The 18,303-nt window shown below is 43.9% G+C and overlaps 1 protein-coding gene across 10 annotated transcripts in view; it reads right to left on the reverse strand.

Moving 5' to 3' along the window:
- PAX5 (paired box 5) overlaps positions 1 to 18,303 on the reverse strand; it is a 135,437-nt gene that overhangs the window by 81,278 nt on the left and 35,856 nt on the right. For all 10 annotated transcript variants that reach the window (XM_085042753.1, XM_085042752.1, XM_085042747.1 and 7 more), the window contains one exon: positions 5,195 to 5,370. In XM_085042753.1, coding sequence (XP_084898879.1) covers positions 5,195 to 5,370 — 176 coding nt within the window. The remainder of the gene's footprint in view (positions 1 to 5,194; positions 5,371 to 18,303) is intronic.

Genomic DNA, 18,303 nt, shown 5'->3' on the forward strand with positions numbered 1-18,303 from the left:
TGCTGGCAACACCAACAGCCTTCCCTGTGGGCAGGGGGTCTTCACCCCAGAGCCAACACACTGGGGAGCAGCAGGGCCCATCCACATCCACACACAGAGCACAGAGACAATGGAAACTGCTGTGAAGGCTTTCCTTTTCCAAGGTCTGAAACTACATGTTATTCAAGTTGCAGGCATTTTCCCTGCTGATGAGAGAGATACGCTGATGAAAGAGAGCTGGTGCACAGCAGCCATGTGCAGAATGGCAGTGCAACATACCACTAGGTGCCTTTTCAGATCCATGCTCAGAGATATGTGAAATCAGTTTTCCCTGAACATTTGCAGCCAGTGCAAATCAATCATGGGCTGTTTGGAGAAAATTATCACAGAAGGGCACAAACATGAGAGAAAGGCATTCATTCTACAGAATAATTAATTTTCGTAGCAAGGCTCTGTCAAGGGGAGGTGGGCCAGGGTGCTCCTAGAGTACTGGCTTTATGACATGGCTCCTCCTCACAACATACAGACATGAAAGGACTCAATGCTGTTTGCACCGACGACCCTCAGCCCGTAGCTCCCAGCTGCTGGACTTCCTCTAGCATTGGTTTTTCATGCTCCATACATTCAGGAAGCACATCTGTGGTGCAGAGCACACTTGTACATGTGCTCAGCTGCACCACTGGGTGTTAGGCTGCAAAATGAGGCAGGTAACAGCTGATGCCTTACTTCTGCCCCTTGATGCACAACATCTGACAGTCTTTAATGGTAGGAGCATATACTGGGATCCCTGCCTCACTCAGTACATACAATCATCACTCTTTCTCTCGAAGAATTGTCTGATGCTTTATTTCCCTGTCACTGCGCAGTTGTTACCTTCTCTCTCAACATGCTATGAGCCCTTCCCCAAACACAAGTATCCATTCCTCATCAGTCTCCCCATAGATGCCACAGCTTACAGCAGATGTGAAAATTAATGTGATTCTTGTCAACAACATGACATAGATTTGCACATTCACAGAATATTCTGAGTTGGAAGGGACCTGGAAGGATGTCATGGATTTTGAGACTGGACATTGCTAGGAGGACGCACGAAAAGAGGGTAACTAGGCTCTAAGCTTAAAGTTGTAAAAAGTGTTTCATTATTTAATAGAGTTGGAGGATAAATGCAGGCAAAAATAAATTTTTTATACAGTTTTTGTTCAGTCCCTCCTCCCTCTTAAGAACTTATAGTATTTACTTTTTTTTTTACTTTACAGTCAACAAGCTGAGGGGGGGGCAGGGTGTGGGGTTTCTTTTTAGTTTACAGGGCAGATTTTAAAATTTATTTATTACTACAATTTTTTTACTACAAATATTCTTTATTTTTATTTGTTTTTCTCTCTTTTTCTAGACAGTTTTCTGCTCTCACCCCCACCCTCTTAAGAAGCAGTCTCTGCACTCACCCCCCCCTTCTTTTTTTCAAACTAGCAACACAGGTAGAGGGCAGGTTGAGGGGTCTTCTGGTTAGTTTAAATAGGAAAAGAGGTTTTCTACTTAGCTAGAGGTTCTTCTCACTAGAGTCCTCTGGGAACTTTTTTGGCGTGGGTTTAATCTTATGAGCAACATCTTGCCCGAATTTTGTTGCAATATGACTTTTTTTGTCCATAAGGTGCTGTGCAGACTCTCCTGAGCCGAGGCTAGGCTGCTTCCATGCCAGGAGTAAGGCTTTTTTTCTCAGTCAAGGCCTTTTGCAGTTTTAACTCTTAGATGAGACTCCCACTGGTTTACAGTCTTTTCCAGGCATCCACCTGCTCCTCTGGAGTGAGGTGTTGGTGGATTTTTGCATTCTTATGGACTTTATGGGCTGCAGGAGGAACTTCCTGCTTCCCCCCTAGCTTCCCCCATGGCTAGCAAAGTTTTAGCTCTGGTGCCGGAAGCACTGGAGCACTTCTTTTTCCCCCCTTTCTTCTCTGACTTTGGCACTTTTTATGTTGTTTTCTTTCACATATTTTTTACTTTTACTTCTTCTTCTTTTAACTACAAAGAAGTGAAAGAAGTGCGTACTTATTTTGTTTTGATTTTTCCTTAAATATGTTTTCACAGAGGCGTAACTAGCACTTTTAATTGGCCCAAACTTGGCCGGCAGCATGTTTATTACCTTTAGAGCTATCAGAGATTGGCTCTGCTGGACTTGATGTAAAAACTTCCAGAACTTGCACTCAGGATACACAGGAGCTATCTTTGTGCTACCCCACCCCTCAGACACCTCTCCAGGTCTACTACAACAGCTTTTGAAGGGTCTAAATTTTTCTTAGATGTTAAAAACACTTTACTGATGTTTTGGGTTAATCAAAACCACCACAAAGGATCATCAACTCCAACTCTTAAGTAAGGGATTCAGCCCACAAACCTTGGTGTTATTAGCATCATGCCCTAACCATGTTGTAAGGTGATAAATAGCTCAAGCCTCCCTTTTTATCAGATGAACTGAAGGAAACATAAAGATGGAAAACTGAAGGAAATTCATCAGAAGTACTCAAACCAAAGGGTCACACAGTGGTGAGCAGTCACTGTCATACAGCCCATCAGCCCCCCTACATGAAGGGCAATGGAGGCTTTTATAAAGGTAAGGACAAATTTTGTCCAGAAGATGCATCAGGAGGCCTTTGAGCAGCATCTAGGAACCAAGCATGATGAGACTGCAAATATGGTGCAATCCAAGAGGGACTCACCCCCTCACCACTGCCAAGGGCCTGCCCCCAGCACACAAGTGATGAGGACGACTTAGAGAGGAGCCACAAAACAGGAAGGAAAAAGGATCTACGATGTCTGTACATTAATACATTAACAACTATTCCAGTAAAATACCTGGAGCCCTCCCCAGGTGAATAGTACTGGGACATCAACAAGTTTTTGTGCCCCTGCAAAATTAGTGATGTTCAGCTGGCTACTACTGGATCAAATTTCTAATAAAATGGATGAACAGTGAGTCAGAAGTTCATACCAGTCTTCTTCCCACATCCTGTGTCTGTGGGGAGGAGTATCTTTTCCATAATTTCTCTACAAAAAGGGCTGAAACTCCATACATCCACCACTGACTTAGCTCCTGAAGCAGTACTTTGGGGCCCAGCAGCACTTTGGGCAGCTGAATGTCCACAGATCTTGCTTTACTACAGTAATCTAGTGCAGGGACAGCTCTGGTTTTCCAAGACATGTCATTAACATCCTCAGTATTTTATTTCTCATTGATTTCTTTGGCCTTACTAATTGATGCAGACAGCTTCTCTGCTTTGGTTAAGCATCAATACAGGCTTGCTTGACTCACCAAGAAGCTGAGACATAACTTTCTGTGGTTCATACAGTGTCTTTGTGAACCACAATAAGTCATACAGATCACATCTTGTCACATTGAAAGTTACCCTTCACATATCATCAAAAAGCAGAAGCTCACCCCAAACAGCCACAAGCCCTTAATCCTGGTGCTGACTTCCAAAGCAAGGGCCATGCACAAGCTATTTGAAAACAAACAACTACAAATTCGTTTTGTAATTACATGTAAAAATGCCAGGCAACATGGTTCTGCAAAGCACCTTTTGAACCTCATAATGCCACATTTCTCAGCATCTTATTTGACTTGCCAGAGCAGGCAAGGAGTATCCTGTTCACCAAATTAACAGCAGCATATCTCCAGTTTTAATAATCTGGCTGCTCAGAGGCATTCTAGTCCCAACTCTTTATATGGCCCTGGAAGATCTTGCTCCATCAAGAGCAAAATATCCCATATTTGATAACTGGGATAACACTTCAGCAAGATCCTTATTCAAATCTCCCATTCTTCCTATAAAACCAGTAAAAGTTTATCTCTGGATAAATGTTCACTCACTGCTGGACTGTCTCCCATGAGCTACAGCTGGCTGTGAGTCAGAGGCTCCGAAACACATAAACAAATTAAAAATCCTCTCCCATTACTACTCTCTTTGCAATGACTATTTTGGCCTGTAAAGTTTTTGCAGGGACAGATGTAACAAGACACAACTCCCAGGTGACCAACGCAGAAAAGGCTTGCCAATGGAGTGGGTGCTGTGCCTGTCCTCTGCAGCATCACCCGTGTTCGGATGGGATAACCACCATCTAGTGGTACGTGAAGGCCACTTCACTTTCCAGAGACACTGATGGTTTGGCTTCCCATCTCCTCCCTGCTCGAGCTCAGATCTGCAGAGTTTCTCAGCACATACAAATCAGGGAAAACACAAAACCAGCAGAAATTGGGAAAAGCAAATGTCTCTGTGAATGAAGTAACAAATGACAGATGAGCTTAAAGGCATGAGGAATTCCTACTCTACCATAGGATTTTCAGCATAAGTAAGTAATTTTAAAAAGTAGTATACAAATTCCTTAACTGAAGCCACAATGGTAGTAGGCTGCCATGAGAGAATCTCCAGTGGCCCTCTAATGTATAGATTTCTCCAAGGGGAATCAGTGTTAGAAAAGTCCATCCACTTTTGCTAAAAAACATGTCTGTATTAAGAACACTGAAGATTAATGGCTGAATACACCATTAAGTAGCGAGCTAGACCAATATCAGTGCTGACAGCAATATATTAATTTCTACCTCCTTCTCAACAGCTAAATTAAATACTGCCACCCAAGAAGAAGAACATGGAGAGATATAGCTCATCAGTTTTTGCATGTGCTGAAAAAATTGAATTTTCCAAAATATTATTGCCAAGTCTTCCTCAGACACTCTATAGATCTGTAGGTGCAATTAATTTACCTTCACATACTAACTGCGCGTTTGTCTCAGCAAATGGCAAGTTACATGTCTAATAAACCATTTCTGGATACAAAAATCTGATTTGTGTCCATAATCATGTTCACTGCAAACCAAAATCAGGCATTGGGTTTTGCAAGTCTTCTCCTTGTTACCTGCACTGCCTGCTTTTAATCTAACAAAACACCAGAAGCTGTGATGCTCTTTAAAGACTCATTTGATGCAACTGGTCCCGATCAGATGTAATTTCATACCCAAACACTTGCTAATGTTTGCACGAGTGTTTTCCTTGATTTTTTATAGGCTTTAATGGCTACCATGGACTTGGCTGAAACAAGCTTGACAAGACACCTGTTTCTCCATGTGTGTCTACTGCAACTCTGAAAAACCTTTGGTGATGTCTACCAAACAGACCTCTGCCAGTGGAAAGCATATCAGAAAAACATTAAATATTTGCAGCAGTACCTGCTCTGGTTTGATGGGCTCAGTTGTTGTGAAAATATCGGAATAATGTTGTCTCTCAAAGACACGATCCAACACTTCTAGCTGCTGCTGGGTGAAAAGGTCTCCTCGCATCTGTTTCCGAAGAAAATCTCTGCTCGGGAGAGAATGGCCATTTGATACTGGAGACTCCTGAATACCTTTCAAAGAGGAGAGAGAAGAGGAAAAATAAGGAGTCATGATAAGGATGTGACCTACAGTACAGTGTCTCATTTTATCCCTTGAATAGATGTAGGTGCCAGTATGATGAAGACTTTTTGAGACGTTACGATTTGCTGGAAAACACACTGAGCAGTCTTGCATTACAGACAACCCTCACTCCATCAACAACTTCACACATAATTTAAAGGCAGGACACAGGATAACAATCACATTTTTGCCTGCATCACTTTTACTGTGCTACCTGGGAACCTATGTGGTTCATGGTCTCTATACAGGAGAACAGAGAGGATAGGTAGATGGCCTGATGATGACAGTCACAGTCAGCTTGGGTCACCTCCAGCAGAACGCTTGGTCCAGTCACCTCCCACACGCTCTGTCCCCTTCCTCTGCAACCTGCAAGTCCTACGCAGCCCCATCCCGTGCTGAGGTCTGAGCTCTGGCATGCCCAGGCTGGGAAACATGAACTCTGTGTGAAGCTCTATCAGCAGCACTGGCCAGGCCACCCAAAAGCACTTGCACAGCCTGCATCATACTGAGGTGGGGAATCCCTGTGCTGAGTTACCGCTGCAACACCCTCTGCAAGGCCCGACCCAAGATGCACTCCTGACATTCCAATTTACTTTGTATTTCTCCAGCTTACTGGCAGGATGCAAGCCTGGGCTCCAAAGCACATTTTCCTCCTTCTCCCCTTTGGCAGGGATTTTTAGCAGGAGTCATAAGTGACTGCCCATGGCTGAAAAGCCATGAGACAAGTTTGAAAAATGTTTTGATTGGCAGCCGGAAAAGACTCTTGCAATACAGGGACTTGTTTCAATTTGCTTTTTGCAGATTCACAGTGGTTTCTTACTTTTCCTTCACCTGTCAGTGCTGGAAATATATCTTTTATGCAATGAAAGCTGAGATCTGCAGTATTCCCAGGACTCCAGGAGGTGGAACTCCAAGAACAACAGTAAATATCAAATTTCTTCTCCAGATGGCAACATCGAACTAGACAGAGGGAGGAAATGTTTTAAAAATAGAATCTAGCTGCCAGAATACTTCTGAGGACCAGAATTCAAATGCATCCTTAACAGCATGATTTCCATGAGTGCTGTAGTTGCTTACAGTCCAAGAAGTCTGCAGAGGCATAACATCACCTAGACCTCCTCTGGCAAATTCTGCATCAAGCTTTTTGATGGCAAGTATAGAGGTGATCTGCACAAAATCAGCCCATTGCTGTGGACATCAGTCTTGTCTACAAGCACATGCTGGCCATCAGTAACACAAGTGATGCTTCATGGACAGGATCTTTCACAAAGGCCTATTAAGATCATACTTGAGCATAGAGGGATTTTGCAGAAAATGCTGTCTATCTAGAAAACTGGGCTGCTTTAAGGCAGAGTTCTCAGATCGAGGGACCTACACAGGGAAATACCTCTTTGAAACTCAGTTGCTAATATCTCAAACTCTGAACTTATGCAGAACTCCTCTTATACTGAACAGGCATTTCGTGTTAGCAGTTAATGCTGGAAACTTTCCTCCCAATTTGAGATCAGCAATTTCAGTGACAACAACTTTACCTGTTGAGAGAAAGTCATGCAATTTTATCAAGGGTAGATAATGTTGGCTTTTGTAAAGTGCAAGGATCAGTTTATTCCAGACAGGAAGGTAAAAAAACCCTGAACTGGTGCTCTGAGTAGAATGTCTAAGTGTGAAAAAGTACAGAGGGATACAAGAAAGCAGTGTATCTTTAAATAATGGGGGGGGGGGGGGGGAGTGTTTGGTTGGTGTGTTTTGGTTTTTTTACTATTCTAAATCGAATTATATCAAAGAGACGCAGCGCTGGGTTTAGTCAACCATGCTTTATAGAATTAAAATTCTGGTTGCTAGCTCATGGTAGCACAGGGCCAGGGAGACCCTGTCTCTGGAGCACAAAAACACTGGCTTTAAATTTCAGGTTAAACTAATGTTATTCACAATTTGGCATCAAAGTTAAAGCTTCATGCAGTTTTGGGATAAAGAGGATGACAAGAGGGAGCTAAATGACACAAGACAGGCATGACCTGAAAAATGTTCTTGGTGATGCCAGTACACTTTGTGCACTGTTTGTGCAGCCGGAGATCATGTGTATAATGAGATCTCCTCGTGCTTGAAAATGGAGCAGCAGCCCCACCTTTCACCAGCAGCACTTTTAATACAGAGTGAAGCTCCAGATTTTTGGGAGCAAATACATTGGAGAAGAGGGGGCGGATGAGGGCAAAGCCTGAGGCAGCAGCCTCAGCCAGGGACAGGCACTGGGGCAGCATACTGCTCAGAGGGGTTTCCCACCCCAGATCCTGAAGTCTGACATCCAAGAATGAAGACACCACCATGTGCCCATGCCACCACATCCATTCATTCATCCCACCCTTCCTCCAAGGGGCAGTGAGGCAAGGGATGACCCTAAGCCACTGCCACCAAAGCACAAGGAAAAGGAGTGTATTTCTCTCTGCAAGGGAAGTATGAAGTCACATGGCGATGGCAGTAGAGCTCTGGACAGGTTTGGTCTCAAGGTCAGGATTTGGTAAAGTGCTAGAAGTGCAATATATGCTGCCAGCCAGAATGGGCTGCCAACTCACACCACTTGCACATTCCTGTTTGCCACCATCTCCGCATGCTGTGCTGAGGACATGAGATGGAATCGGCCTCCAAGACGTGCTTCTCAGTGCAGGAGACTGTCCTGGGATGAGAAATAATGTATGCAAGATGTGTGCCAGGCAGAGACCTTTGCAGGAGCTGGACAGGACTGGGACCACTGAGGTGGCTGTCATTGCACCAAAGGAACCACCAAAGCTCCTTCACTCTCATTATCACCTGCTCTCCACATCCTGTGAACAAAGGAATGACTTGTGCTTTTGCACTGTGTCTCCCAAATTCAGGCTAATTGCAGTTAAGTTCTGGATTCCATTGTAGAACTGAAGGACTTCCTGTACATTGCACATGACACAGGAGTTCATGAAGGTCTTTAGGATGTGTTTGGCTGTTAGACACTATATAAACAATACTGTTAACACTATGCATTGTTTAACTAGAATACCTTGGATAATTAAAATACTGTTGGAAGGTTTGAAACTATTTGAATTATAAATAGGCTCCAGGGAGTGGTAAAAACATTTTTCATATAATCAGTGCATCCACATAGGGTTGCATCCACATGTTTTATTGACAGGAGCACTACATATATATCTACCTATTCTGCAAAACAATTAGTTCCCAATTCAATGGCATCTTTCCAGAAATTCTGATGAACATCACAGATATAACACTTCTTAGTACAAACGATTACGTTCTTCCCAAACATTCCTTCCCTTATCTCTAGCAGGTAGTGCATATAGGATAAGATGATGCCATTAGCCCACAATTTCCTGAACTACCTCGGCTGAAATGCATCAAGATGCAGTGCACTGAGACCTGCCACGATGCCCCAGGGAGAGCCTGCACATGCTGCTCCTCCAGCTCTGGGGCTCCAACACATGCCATGCCTGCTTGAGCAACCACCCTACTGTCTGATTCAAGTTCCCCTCAGGCATCCCACCCCACTCAAAACACTGACTCAGTTTCCCATAAGTGTAAACAGCTTGGAGAGCAATGCCACCTGCAACCTGCAGCTGGACATCTTGTCATGCTGGGGACATGTCTGAGCAACATCCTCCCTGGTTCCAAACTCATTTACAGGCATTTGCTTGCCAGGGAAAATGCAGTTTTTTCTCACTCTGAAATTCAGGGACACCTTCTGTTCATACCTTGCCCAGAAAACTGACCTGTGGTTTCACAATAAAAGCTGGACATGCTGCTGAAGAAACTGGCGTGCCTTTAGCATAATCTTGGTATCAGACATAAGCAAAGATCTTGCTGTGGCTAGCCAAAGTCTGAACAACCTATGAAAATTTTGGGAAGAGTTAGGCGTAGAAGAGGTCCACCACTGAGAAGAGATAGTATCCACAGCCTTGCTGACAAGAGGCTGCCTAAATGATGTGTATCTCATCCAGAGAATATGGAATCACTGCACGGTTTGGGTTGTAAGGGACCTTACACACCATCGAGTTCCGGTCCCTTGCCATGGGCAAAGACACTTTTCGTGATTCAGGTTGCTTTAAGTCCTGTCCAACCTGTCCTTGGACACTGTGACTAATACATCTTTGTTAATTAAGGGCAAGTTATTTTCTGAGGACCTAAGCAAATGGCAAGATCAGGTTAAAGAATTTGATAAACTGAGATCTTATTTTTCTAATACACTTCTATGGTTAGATACTCATCCATGACATGCTTTCTGAAACAGCAGGAGAAGATTTGAAATTGCTAAATACAGCTAAACCAGAACTCTAGCAATACTCACCACACAATTCACTTGATTTAAAATACTGTTTCTAGGACTACAATCCAAAATAAGAAGAACCCCAATAAAAGAATAAAAGACCCCGTCTTCACAAAACACTAAAGCATGTTTAGAAGCCTGAAAGCTTAGTATGAAAACAAGGCAAAATATAGAAATACCAGTAAAAAGCACTGAAATATAGAAAAGGTTCAGCTTTTTTTTTTTTTAATACTGGTAAAGACCGCAGTACAATTTCAAGTAGCGACAGGACAAGGAGGAACAATTTTTAACCGGAAAAAAAAAAAAGAGATTTACATTGCGTGTTAGGAAGAAATTCTTCCCTGTGCGAGTGGGAAGGCCCTGGCACAGGGTGCCCAGAGACACTGTGGCTGCCCCGGCATCCCTGGAAGTGTCCAAGGCCGGATTGGACACTGGGACTTGGGATAGTGGAAGGAGTCCTGCCTATGGCAGGGTATGGTAAAAGGTGATCTTAAAAGCCTGTTCCGACACAAACTGTTTTATGATTCTATGAGTCTATTTAGATACTGTGTTATAGTGTGGGACAGACGCTGCTGTGGTGCAGTTTCATTTGAGAGTCTCAGCAAGATGACAGTAGCTGAGAAGAGGTGCCAGCCACAGATTCGGCTGGACTAGTATTTTAGTATTAGTGCTGTTAATAATAAAGATGTGCCATGAAGTGTGCACCTCCACGGCAGATCTGTCTGATACAGTGCTCTTCTGAAGATAAAAGGAAATCTACTGGTTTCAGGTTATCAGATTGTTTGTTTTCTTTTTTGACCAGTATGGTTTTACAGGGTGAATCAAGCATATAGCTAGTGCCATGAACAGCTTACATTCATAAAGGACATGATTTCTGCCTCTAATTTGTACTGTCCAACTTCATTACCTGTTATCATACCTAATTACACCACCTTATAGGGAAATGCAGGCTAATTAGGGAGGATGTTATTCACCACATTTAAAACATTATGAAGCAAATGAAATATTACCAGGAGGCAAAAAGGTGATTTGTTTTCTTGTAGCATGCCTGTAAATTAGTCCAGAGAAGATAAAGACTCTGTTTAATTACCACATGGAAGGTTTTGTTTAAAACATAAGCTGAATTTTCATACTACTTTCTCAGGATTGTGTATGTTTGGCAGACAGCTGCCTCATGCTTTTCCCAACAAAGCATTAGTTTCAGGACCACATATGTGGAGAGAAATCTTTGTATTTACACTATTCAAGCTTTCTAAGCCCTGATATTTCTTTTTTTTTGAAGGACAGTATCACTAAAAAAGATCTTTATATTTTGAAGTGTATACAGCTGATCACCGTGCAAATATTTTGAAGAGAAATCACTACATTTCACAAAGATAGGTATGAGTCTTGCCATAGATCAAAGTGAGAAAGAAGGGGAAAAAAGATAAATCATCAGAGATCCAAAAATACTTTTCATTTGGAGAAGATATCAGGCCATTTCGATGGCACTGATAGAGTCTCTGCTCTGTCTCCATTACCCACTGAAGGCAGCCGGAGTCAGGAGCTGACTACGCTAGATTATATTCCCTATAAGATGGTCACCAATATATATATATATATGATCTTCAACCTCTATTGATTGACCAATTTCACAAGCAAAGACTGGTGAAATGAAGCTGAAATGAACATCATGCTTTAACTCATTGAACCCATCAGGCCTCAGTTAATCTCACTGCCCACTGTCTCTGATAGAATTCAATTGATCAATCATGTTTCGGTGATAGTACCATTTCAGTGGCTTATTGCTTCTTCATTTCAAGCCTTGACCTGTTAGATATACTTGGACCAGCTCAGCTCCTTTTGGAGACACAGAGACCCATATCTGCCAACAGCAATGCATTGTCCTGCCTTCAGGCTTGGGAAGACTCAGGGGAGCACTGGTGAATACTCTCACATTTTGTTTTTACAGGTATTTTACTGACTTTGCAGTCAAGATAGGTGTGAGGACATAAGGAATCTGAATGGCCCTAGGCCCCTGCCCTCTGGTCAGTGCTAGGACAAGCACAAACAGTACCAGTTTGGTGGCCATCTGGCTCCAGCGCTTGTGTGCAGCAAAATCAGTGCACACTATCAGTACATGGGCAGACTGTCCCCAGGACAGTCCCAGCTGGATGCTGCCAGTGCACTTACACACCCCACAATGCAAGGCTGGCTAGGGCTCACCATGCCTGTGACTAGCACTGGATGGCGAGGAACCTTCAGTCATGTTTCATCTTCCTTATAAATGCATAGCCAGCCTGAGTGCATCCCATTGGCCACTAGCCTCCTGCCCTCCCTCCTAACCTTTGCTCATGCAGAGGGCCCTGTACTGCTGGAGCCAACGGCCATTTGGATTCCATTGCCACCTTGGTCCCAGCTGCCCTTACTCCAACCAGCAGTAACTGGAGGGTCCCTGGCTCTTCCCAGTCTGCCTTCACCCCATGCACAGTCTTGCAGACCAGGCTGCATCTCCCTAGCTACCTGAGGCGAGCCCTCACCACACCACACTCCTTCCAGCAGCACCCATCTGCACTGCAGAGCATGTCTGGTCTGTACATCCAGCACCAGATTTGCACTGGCTGTGGGGAATGGAAGAAGCAAGACTAACAGAGCTGTGCCTGTCATGGGCCTGTCAGTGCTGCTCTTCCTGAAATGTTCAGCAGCACAGTGATTAGCACTTTTATCACCAACCAGACACCTCTGGTCCTTCACTGAGGATAATACAGCTCTTCTCCACCATGAGAACATTTGTCTCTTCTCAGTAGGGCTACTGGAGGTCCTCCCTCATGTACAAGCTCAAGTCAGGCTGTATACCCACAAGATGTACAAGCTGGACCTGTGCCAGTACACCCTGGAGATGCTACCCCACAGCATTGCTCCAAAGCTGCACAACCAAGCTGGTTATAAGCATCAACAAAGTGGGTTTTATTTGTTGAACAGATTTCCCATGAGACTACAGCTGTCCTCCTCCTGCAGTTATATGGAAATGTTTTTATGTAACCCCTAGGACACACCTGCCATCTCCTGCATCCCAAGTCAACAAAGATATGGTGGGACCTCACACCTCAGCAGCCCCAGTGCTTGTGAATCTGACAGCCTATACATCTGAGCAAACATTTGTGCAAATAGTGCCACTGAGTGGAGCTGAATTGCTTGTGCACCTGCCTAGGCTACTGTCTCAATGGACTTCACTCATGCCTCAAGCCTTGCACATCCAGGACACAGCCCTGCATCCTGCACAGTCTGCACATGGGGCAAACACTGCCCCTGAGCTGGGAGTCTTCCTACAGCTCAGAGCACCTGACGGCAGGGATGGGCTTGTTCTGCTGCCCTGCAGCTCCAGTGAGGACTATGGTGGTGGAGGGGAGCCAGCTGGACTGTCCCTGCAGTGCTCGAGGACCCCAGCACAGCTGGCTGTGCAGATGTGCCCACCCCAGTGGGAGTCTAGGCACACAGTAGCCCGCAGTCTGTGGAGCAGCATGGACTGACATCCTGCCCATCCCTAGCCTGGAAGCTGTCAGTGCAGCCTCCATGCAGTATCCTCAAGGAACCACAGCAAGCCCACAAGCACCAGCCCCGCCATGTGGCAGAGTCTACCTGAGAATAGTGGCAGAAGGGACTGATGAAACCATCGGAACTTTTGTGACTGCTCTTCTGTTGCAGTTTTATATTTAAAACCAGCAAAAATTATGTCAGTGTTACTGCCCAGCATAGTGAGGAATTTAGAAATGCAGAGATGAAGGTTGAAAGGAAGAGGGTGAGGAGAACAGAGCAGATGCCCCAAGCCCGGCCAGCAGAGAGCAGGAATATGCATCCCGCCATGGCTACTGGGCCACAGGAGGCTGCGGGCACCTGGAAAAGCCTCCAGGTTCATGGGACCCCTTGGCCAGCTGCAGCATAATGTGGGAAAATACTTGTATTTCTGTGATTTTTGTAGTAACTAAGGTGACCTGTAACTCCTGAAATTATATACAAAATGTCATGACAAGTTCCTTAAAAAATGATGGCGTGAAACTGATTCTTTTCCTAATCCATTTTTGTAAGTTGTGTTCAGCTTTAGAGACATGTACTTTATATCATGTACTCTCATCTCAATGGGCATTTTTAAATGGTTGTTAAAAGCTTATTGAATCAATTTTAACACAGTTTATACCTACTTTCATACCATGTCAAAGCACATGTTCTCATCACTTCTTTCAAAAAAAAAATTTCTATGTATTCTTGGCTGACAAGAACTAATGCAAGTTGCAGATGAAATTGTGCTCTGTGCAGGTTTGGAAATGCTCAAATGTTCTCTGGTTACAACCAACCAGGAGAGTATTTATAGCTCTGAAAAATATTACAAGACAGAAATTTGACAGGCAAAGCACAGGTGGTAGGAGAACAGGCAGCTCCATGGGGTCTGCACAAAGAGTGACCAGCTTGGGACCTAGAGCTCTGCTGCATCCCTGCAAGCTCTGACCAAGGGGGGAAGCCTTTAAGCAAGGCAAAGCTCCTAAGAAATGCAGAGGACTCACAAACAGCAATGCTTCTCCTCCTAAAATGCAAATTCTTAGCAAAACATTGAAGCAGTATCAACAATATGATGAGGCTGGATTTACTAAAAGCAAAGGAGAGAAAAAGCCTATGGAAGATGCAACTTGCTCTACTAGAAGCAGTGCTCTGCACCATCTCGCAAATAAAGGTGTCTATCCATGCTTCCTGTGCCATTATCTACGAAGAGCACCAATAAACAGTTCTTAATACCTGCAGACTTTCCTTGTGCATAAATTAGATATCGCCTAATTTTACAAAATCACAAACAGTGGTATCAAGCCTGCAAGTGTTGACACAAAGAAGCAACCAATGTCACAGATGAAGTCAGCATACGGCTCACACAGGAATAAATACTACTATATGAATGGCAATACACAGGAATAAAACACTACTATAAAATATAATATGCAGCTACAGATTTTTACAAGTAACGTGAAGTGCAAATTTAATGTTATTTTCATATATTTTATCTGCATGCGTTAGTTGGGAGAAATTATGCTTTAAATATCCTCCACAGCTGTGTAATGTGCTTTTAATACTTCAAAAATTTCTGTGTACTTCCCACACCTAGGAGCCACATCTGTCCATCCATCTTCCTTTGGCTGCACTTCCTGATTACGTGAACCCAGACACACTCTGCCATGGTGACCATAAGCTGGAGTATACCCAAGCCACCATAACACAGTGTGCTGCAGGTGACATGGTCTGACAGCCCCTAAAGCCAGGAGGTCACTACCAGTGCCCAGGGGACTGGCACTGATGGGAGATTCTCACAGCTGCACCCACTGCTGGGTAGCCTCTGGCATCCTCCAGCCCTAGCACCCACCTTGGGGAGGGAAGGCACAATGCTGCTGTCACCACGCCAGCTCTCACCACCGCAATTTGGGAGATCCTGTCTGCCAGCACAGGAGATGCTGTGAACAAATGGTGTATGCAGACCAAAATTTGGCAGGATAAGGGGTGGACACTGTCTCTCTGAATGTCTCTGAGGCTTTTGACATGGTTTTCCACAGCCTCCTCCTGGAGAAACAAATAGGATGGAAAAGTGGGCTCGCAGTAACCTTCCAAAGTTCAGCAAAGAAAAATGCAATGTGGGCACTTGGGAAAACATAATCCAGGAGCACATCACAGGCTGGAATCAACCTGGCTGGGAAGCAGGTCTGTCGAAGGGACCCTGAGGGTGCTGTGAGAATGACCAGCGTGCTGCTGCAGCCAAGAGCCAGCAGGATGCTGGGCTGCATCATCAAAGGCATTGCCAAAAGAGATAAAGAAGTCATTGCCCCACTCTACTCAGCATATGGAATGCTGTGCTCAGTTTTGGACTCCACTGCGCCAAACAGATGTGGACAGGCTGAAGAGAGCCCAGAGAAGGGCTACTAAGATGATCTGAGTAGGTGCCGTACGAGCATAGGTGATTTGAGTGATCTGAGATTTTCACCTTCAAGAAAAGAAGGCGTAGAAGAGATATTACTGCCACGTTCCACTGCTAAAAGTGTGGCTACAGAGAAGATGGAGGCTCTCTTTTTACAAGGAGTTGCATGGAAAAGATATGGGGTAATGGGTACAAGTGAGCCCTGTGGAGATTCCAGTTGGACACAAGACAAAAATTACTCACAATGAGAAGAAGCAGAACTGAGGAATAACCTCAGTAGGGTAGAACTGGATTCCTCAATATTGGGTGCATGTAGGATTGGGCTGGGCAGGGTGTTGGACTGTCTTGTCTAGGACATGCTTTTGCCAATAAAGGTTGGACCAGACAATGCTTGAGGCCTCTTCCAGCCTGGTGTTCTAGGATTCTATATGAAAAGGCAGTTGGTGACCCAACAAAAACATTGTGCCTCTGTAGATGTTTGTATTTCATGGTTCTGTCATACATATTCTGACACACTGGAGACTGAACAAAATTAAACAGCCAAGATTTTACTTTTAAGGAAAAACAGTGTAGGTCTTGTCTAATTGCCCTAATTAATTAGTGCCATCTAAACATTAATTATTTATCCTGCAGTAAACTTACCAATCTACAGTATAACTCCCCTGACACTGCTTATCACACAGAAGCCCTTATTAAGCATGTGTGGGTGAATCTCCCCACATGTATTTATTATTTAATGTATTATTTCAAAACCTGCTTTTATTCAGTAGTAGGCTGAATGGATCACTTTTTGGGCGGCATCACAGAAATTCTTGCAAAGATCTCTTAAGCCAGAGAGCCTGTTCCTGCAGCTTCAGTTGAGACAAAGATTCCAGGAACATCCTCACCACACCAGCAGGTGAGACTGACGTCATGTCTATGCCAGTTTTTCTAATCTTGCTTATTTCCATTCCATCTAATGAGATAACTGCTCCAGTCAAAGAATAATAATTATATATATATATATATATACACACATATTTTACTTATTTAATTTTATGTCAGTCGTTTAGTCAGACTATTAACAGTCTTGCCTCTGTGTGTTTGCTTGGTGCTGCAAAAGCTAAGGGCAGGGATGTGTTTCTGGCTGCGCTGCAAAGCTGCAGTGATGGGGAAATTTTCACGACTTTTTCTTCTATAGAAAAGCAGTTATAGACTGAAACTGAATCTTGTTCGCAAGCAGAGATCATTTCTGAAGAACTGCGTGACACAAAACTCTACTGAGGAAAATACTGAATTATGTCGAGAGACCCCATCCTGAGACTTTTTAAATAAATTTATTTTAGCTTTCCAGTTCAGAATCATTTCAGTGCTTAAACACAAATTAATCAGCTTATAAGGAATCCTAGAATCACAAATGCAGTTGTATAGGAAAAGCCCTCTACAATTGTCAAGACCAGCCATTTACCCAGCTCTGCCAAGACCACCACTAATCCATGTTTCTAAGCACCATGTCTACACAAATTTTAAATTCCACTAGGCATGGTGACTGCACCACTGTGCTGGATTGCCTGTTTCAATGTTTAGCACCCTTTTCAGTGAAGAATTTTTTCCTAATATTCAATCTAAACATCCCCTGGTGCAGCTGAAGGCTATTCTGTCTCATCCTGTCACAGAATCCCAGACTGGAAGGGATCTTAAAGCTCATCTCATTCCACCTTCCACTATCCCAGGTTGCTCCAAGCCCAGTCCAGCCTGGCCTTGAGCACTTCCAGGCATGGAGCAGCCACAGCTTTTCTGGGCAACCTGGGCCTCACCACCCTCATATGGAAGAATTCTTTCCCAAAGTCCCACATAATCCTCCCCTCTGTGAGTCTGAAGACATCACCTCTTGTTCTATTACTTATCTATCTATCTATCTATCTATCATTTATCTATCTATCTATCTATATTTATCTATCTATCTATCTATGGTTAGAAGTATTTAAATGTAAATAAGCCATCACTGCTCGTGACTAACCAAGCCTGGGCAGGCACCAGTCTCTCCTCACCCACCAGATACTCCTGTTATTTAAGTAAAAGACAGGGACTTCTCCTTCAAAAAGGTTTACAGAATCTTTAGGAGAGGTTTGTTTTAATTTTTCACAGTTTCACTTCCACGTCTCTCTTTTTGACTTTATTCCCTTTAGGAAGAAAGGAAACACGCTCAGGATGCACGCTGCCTGAAATTTTTCTTCCTTACACACATACAGGTGTGTATACATGAACATTTACATGTAGCCAAGGGTTCTTCAGAGCACCATGCAGAACCACATCTACATCCCCACACCCCAGACAAAGGCTGAGCTAGCAAAACAGAGCCACACAGCATTCACAAAAATTACTGGATTGCACCACTGTACTTTTAGGTTAAATGACCTTTTTTCAGAAAAAAAGAAAGAAAAAGAAAAAAAGAAAAGTTGTAACATGTAACTGCTACTGCTGCACAAGGGAGGGGCCAGGGGCTTGGACAGGGACGCCATTACCTTCCCCAGTAGGAACTGAGGGGGTCCCTTCACTATCATCCATCCCAATTGTCCTCTGCCTGGAGGCATCATGGCAGGCAATGACTGAGGGTTTGCTCTGTTGCCAGCACTGGGATTAACTGGGAGCACACTTCTGGCACCCTAC

Source organism: Lichenostomus cassidix, chromosome Z (genome assembly GCF_008360975.1).
Source record: "Lichenostomus cassidix isolate B80296 chromosome Z, HeHo_3.0, whole genome shotgun sequence".
NCBI lineage: Eukaryota > Metazoa > Chordata > Aves > Passeriformes > Meliphagidae > Lichenostomus > Lichenostomus cassidix.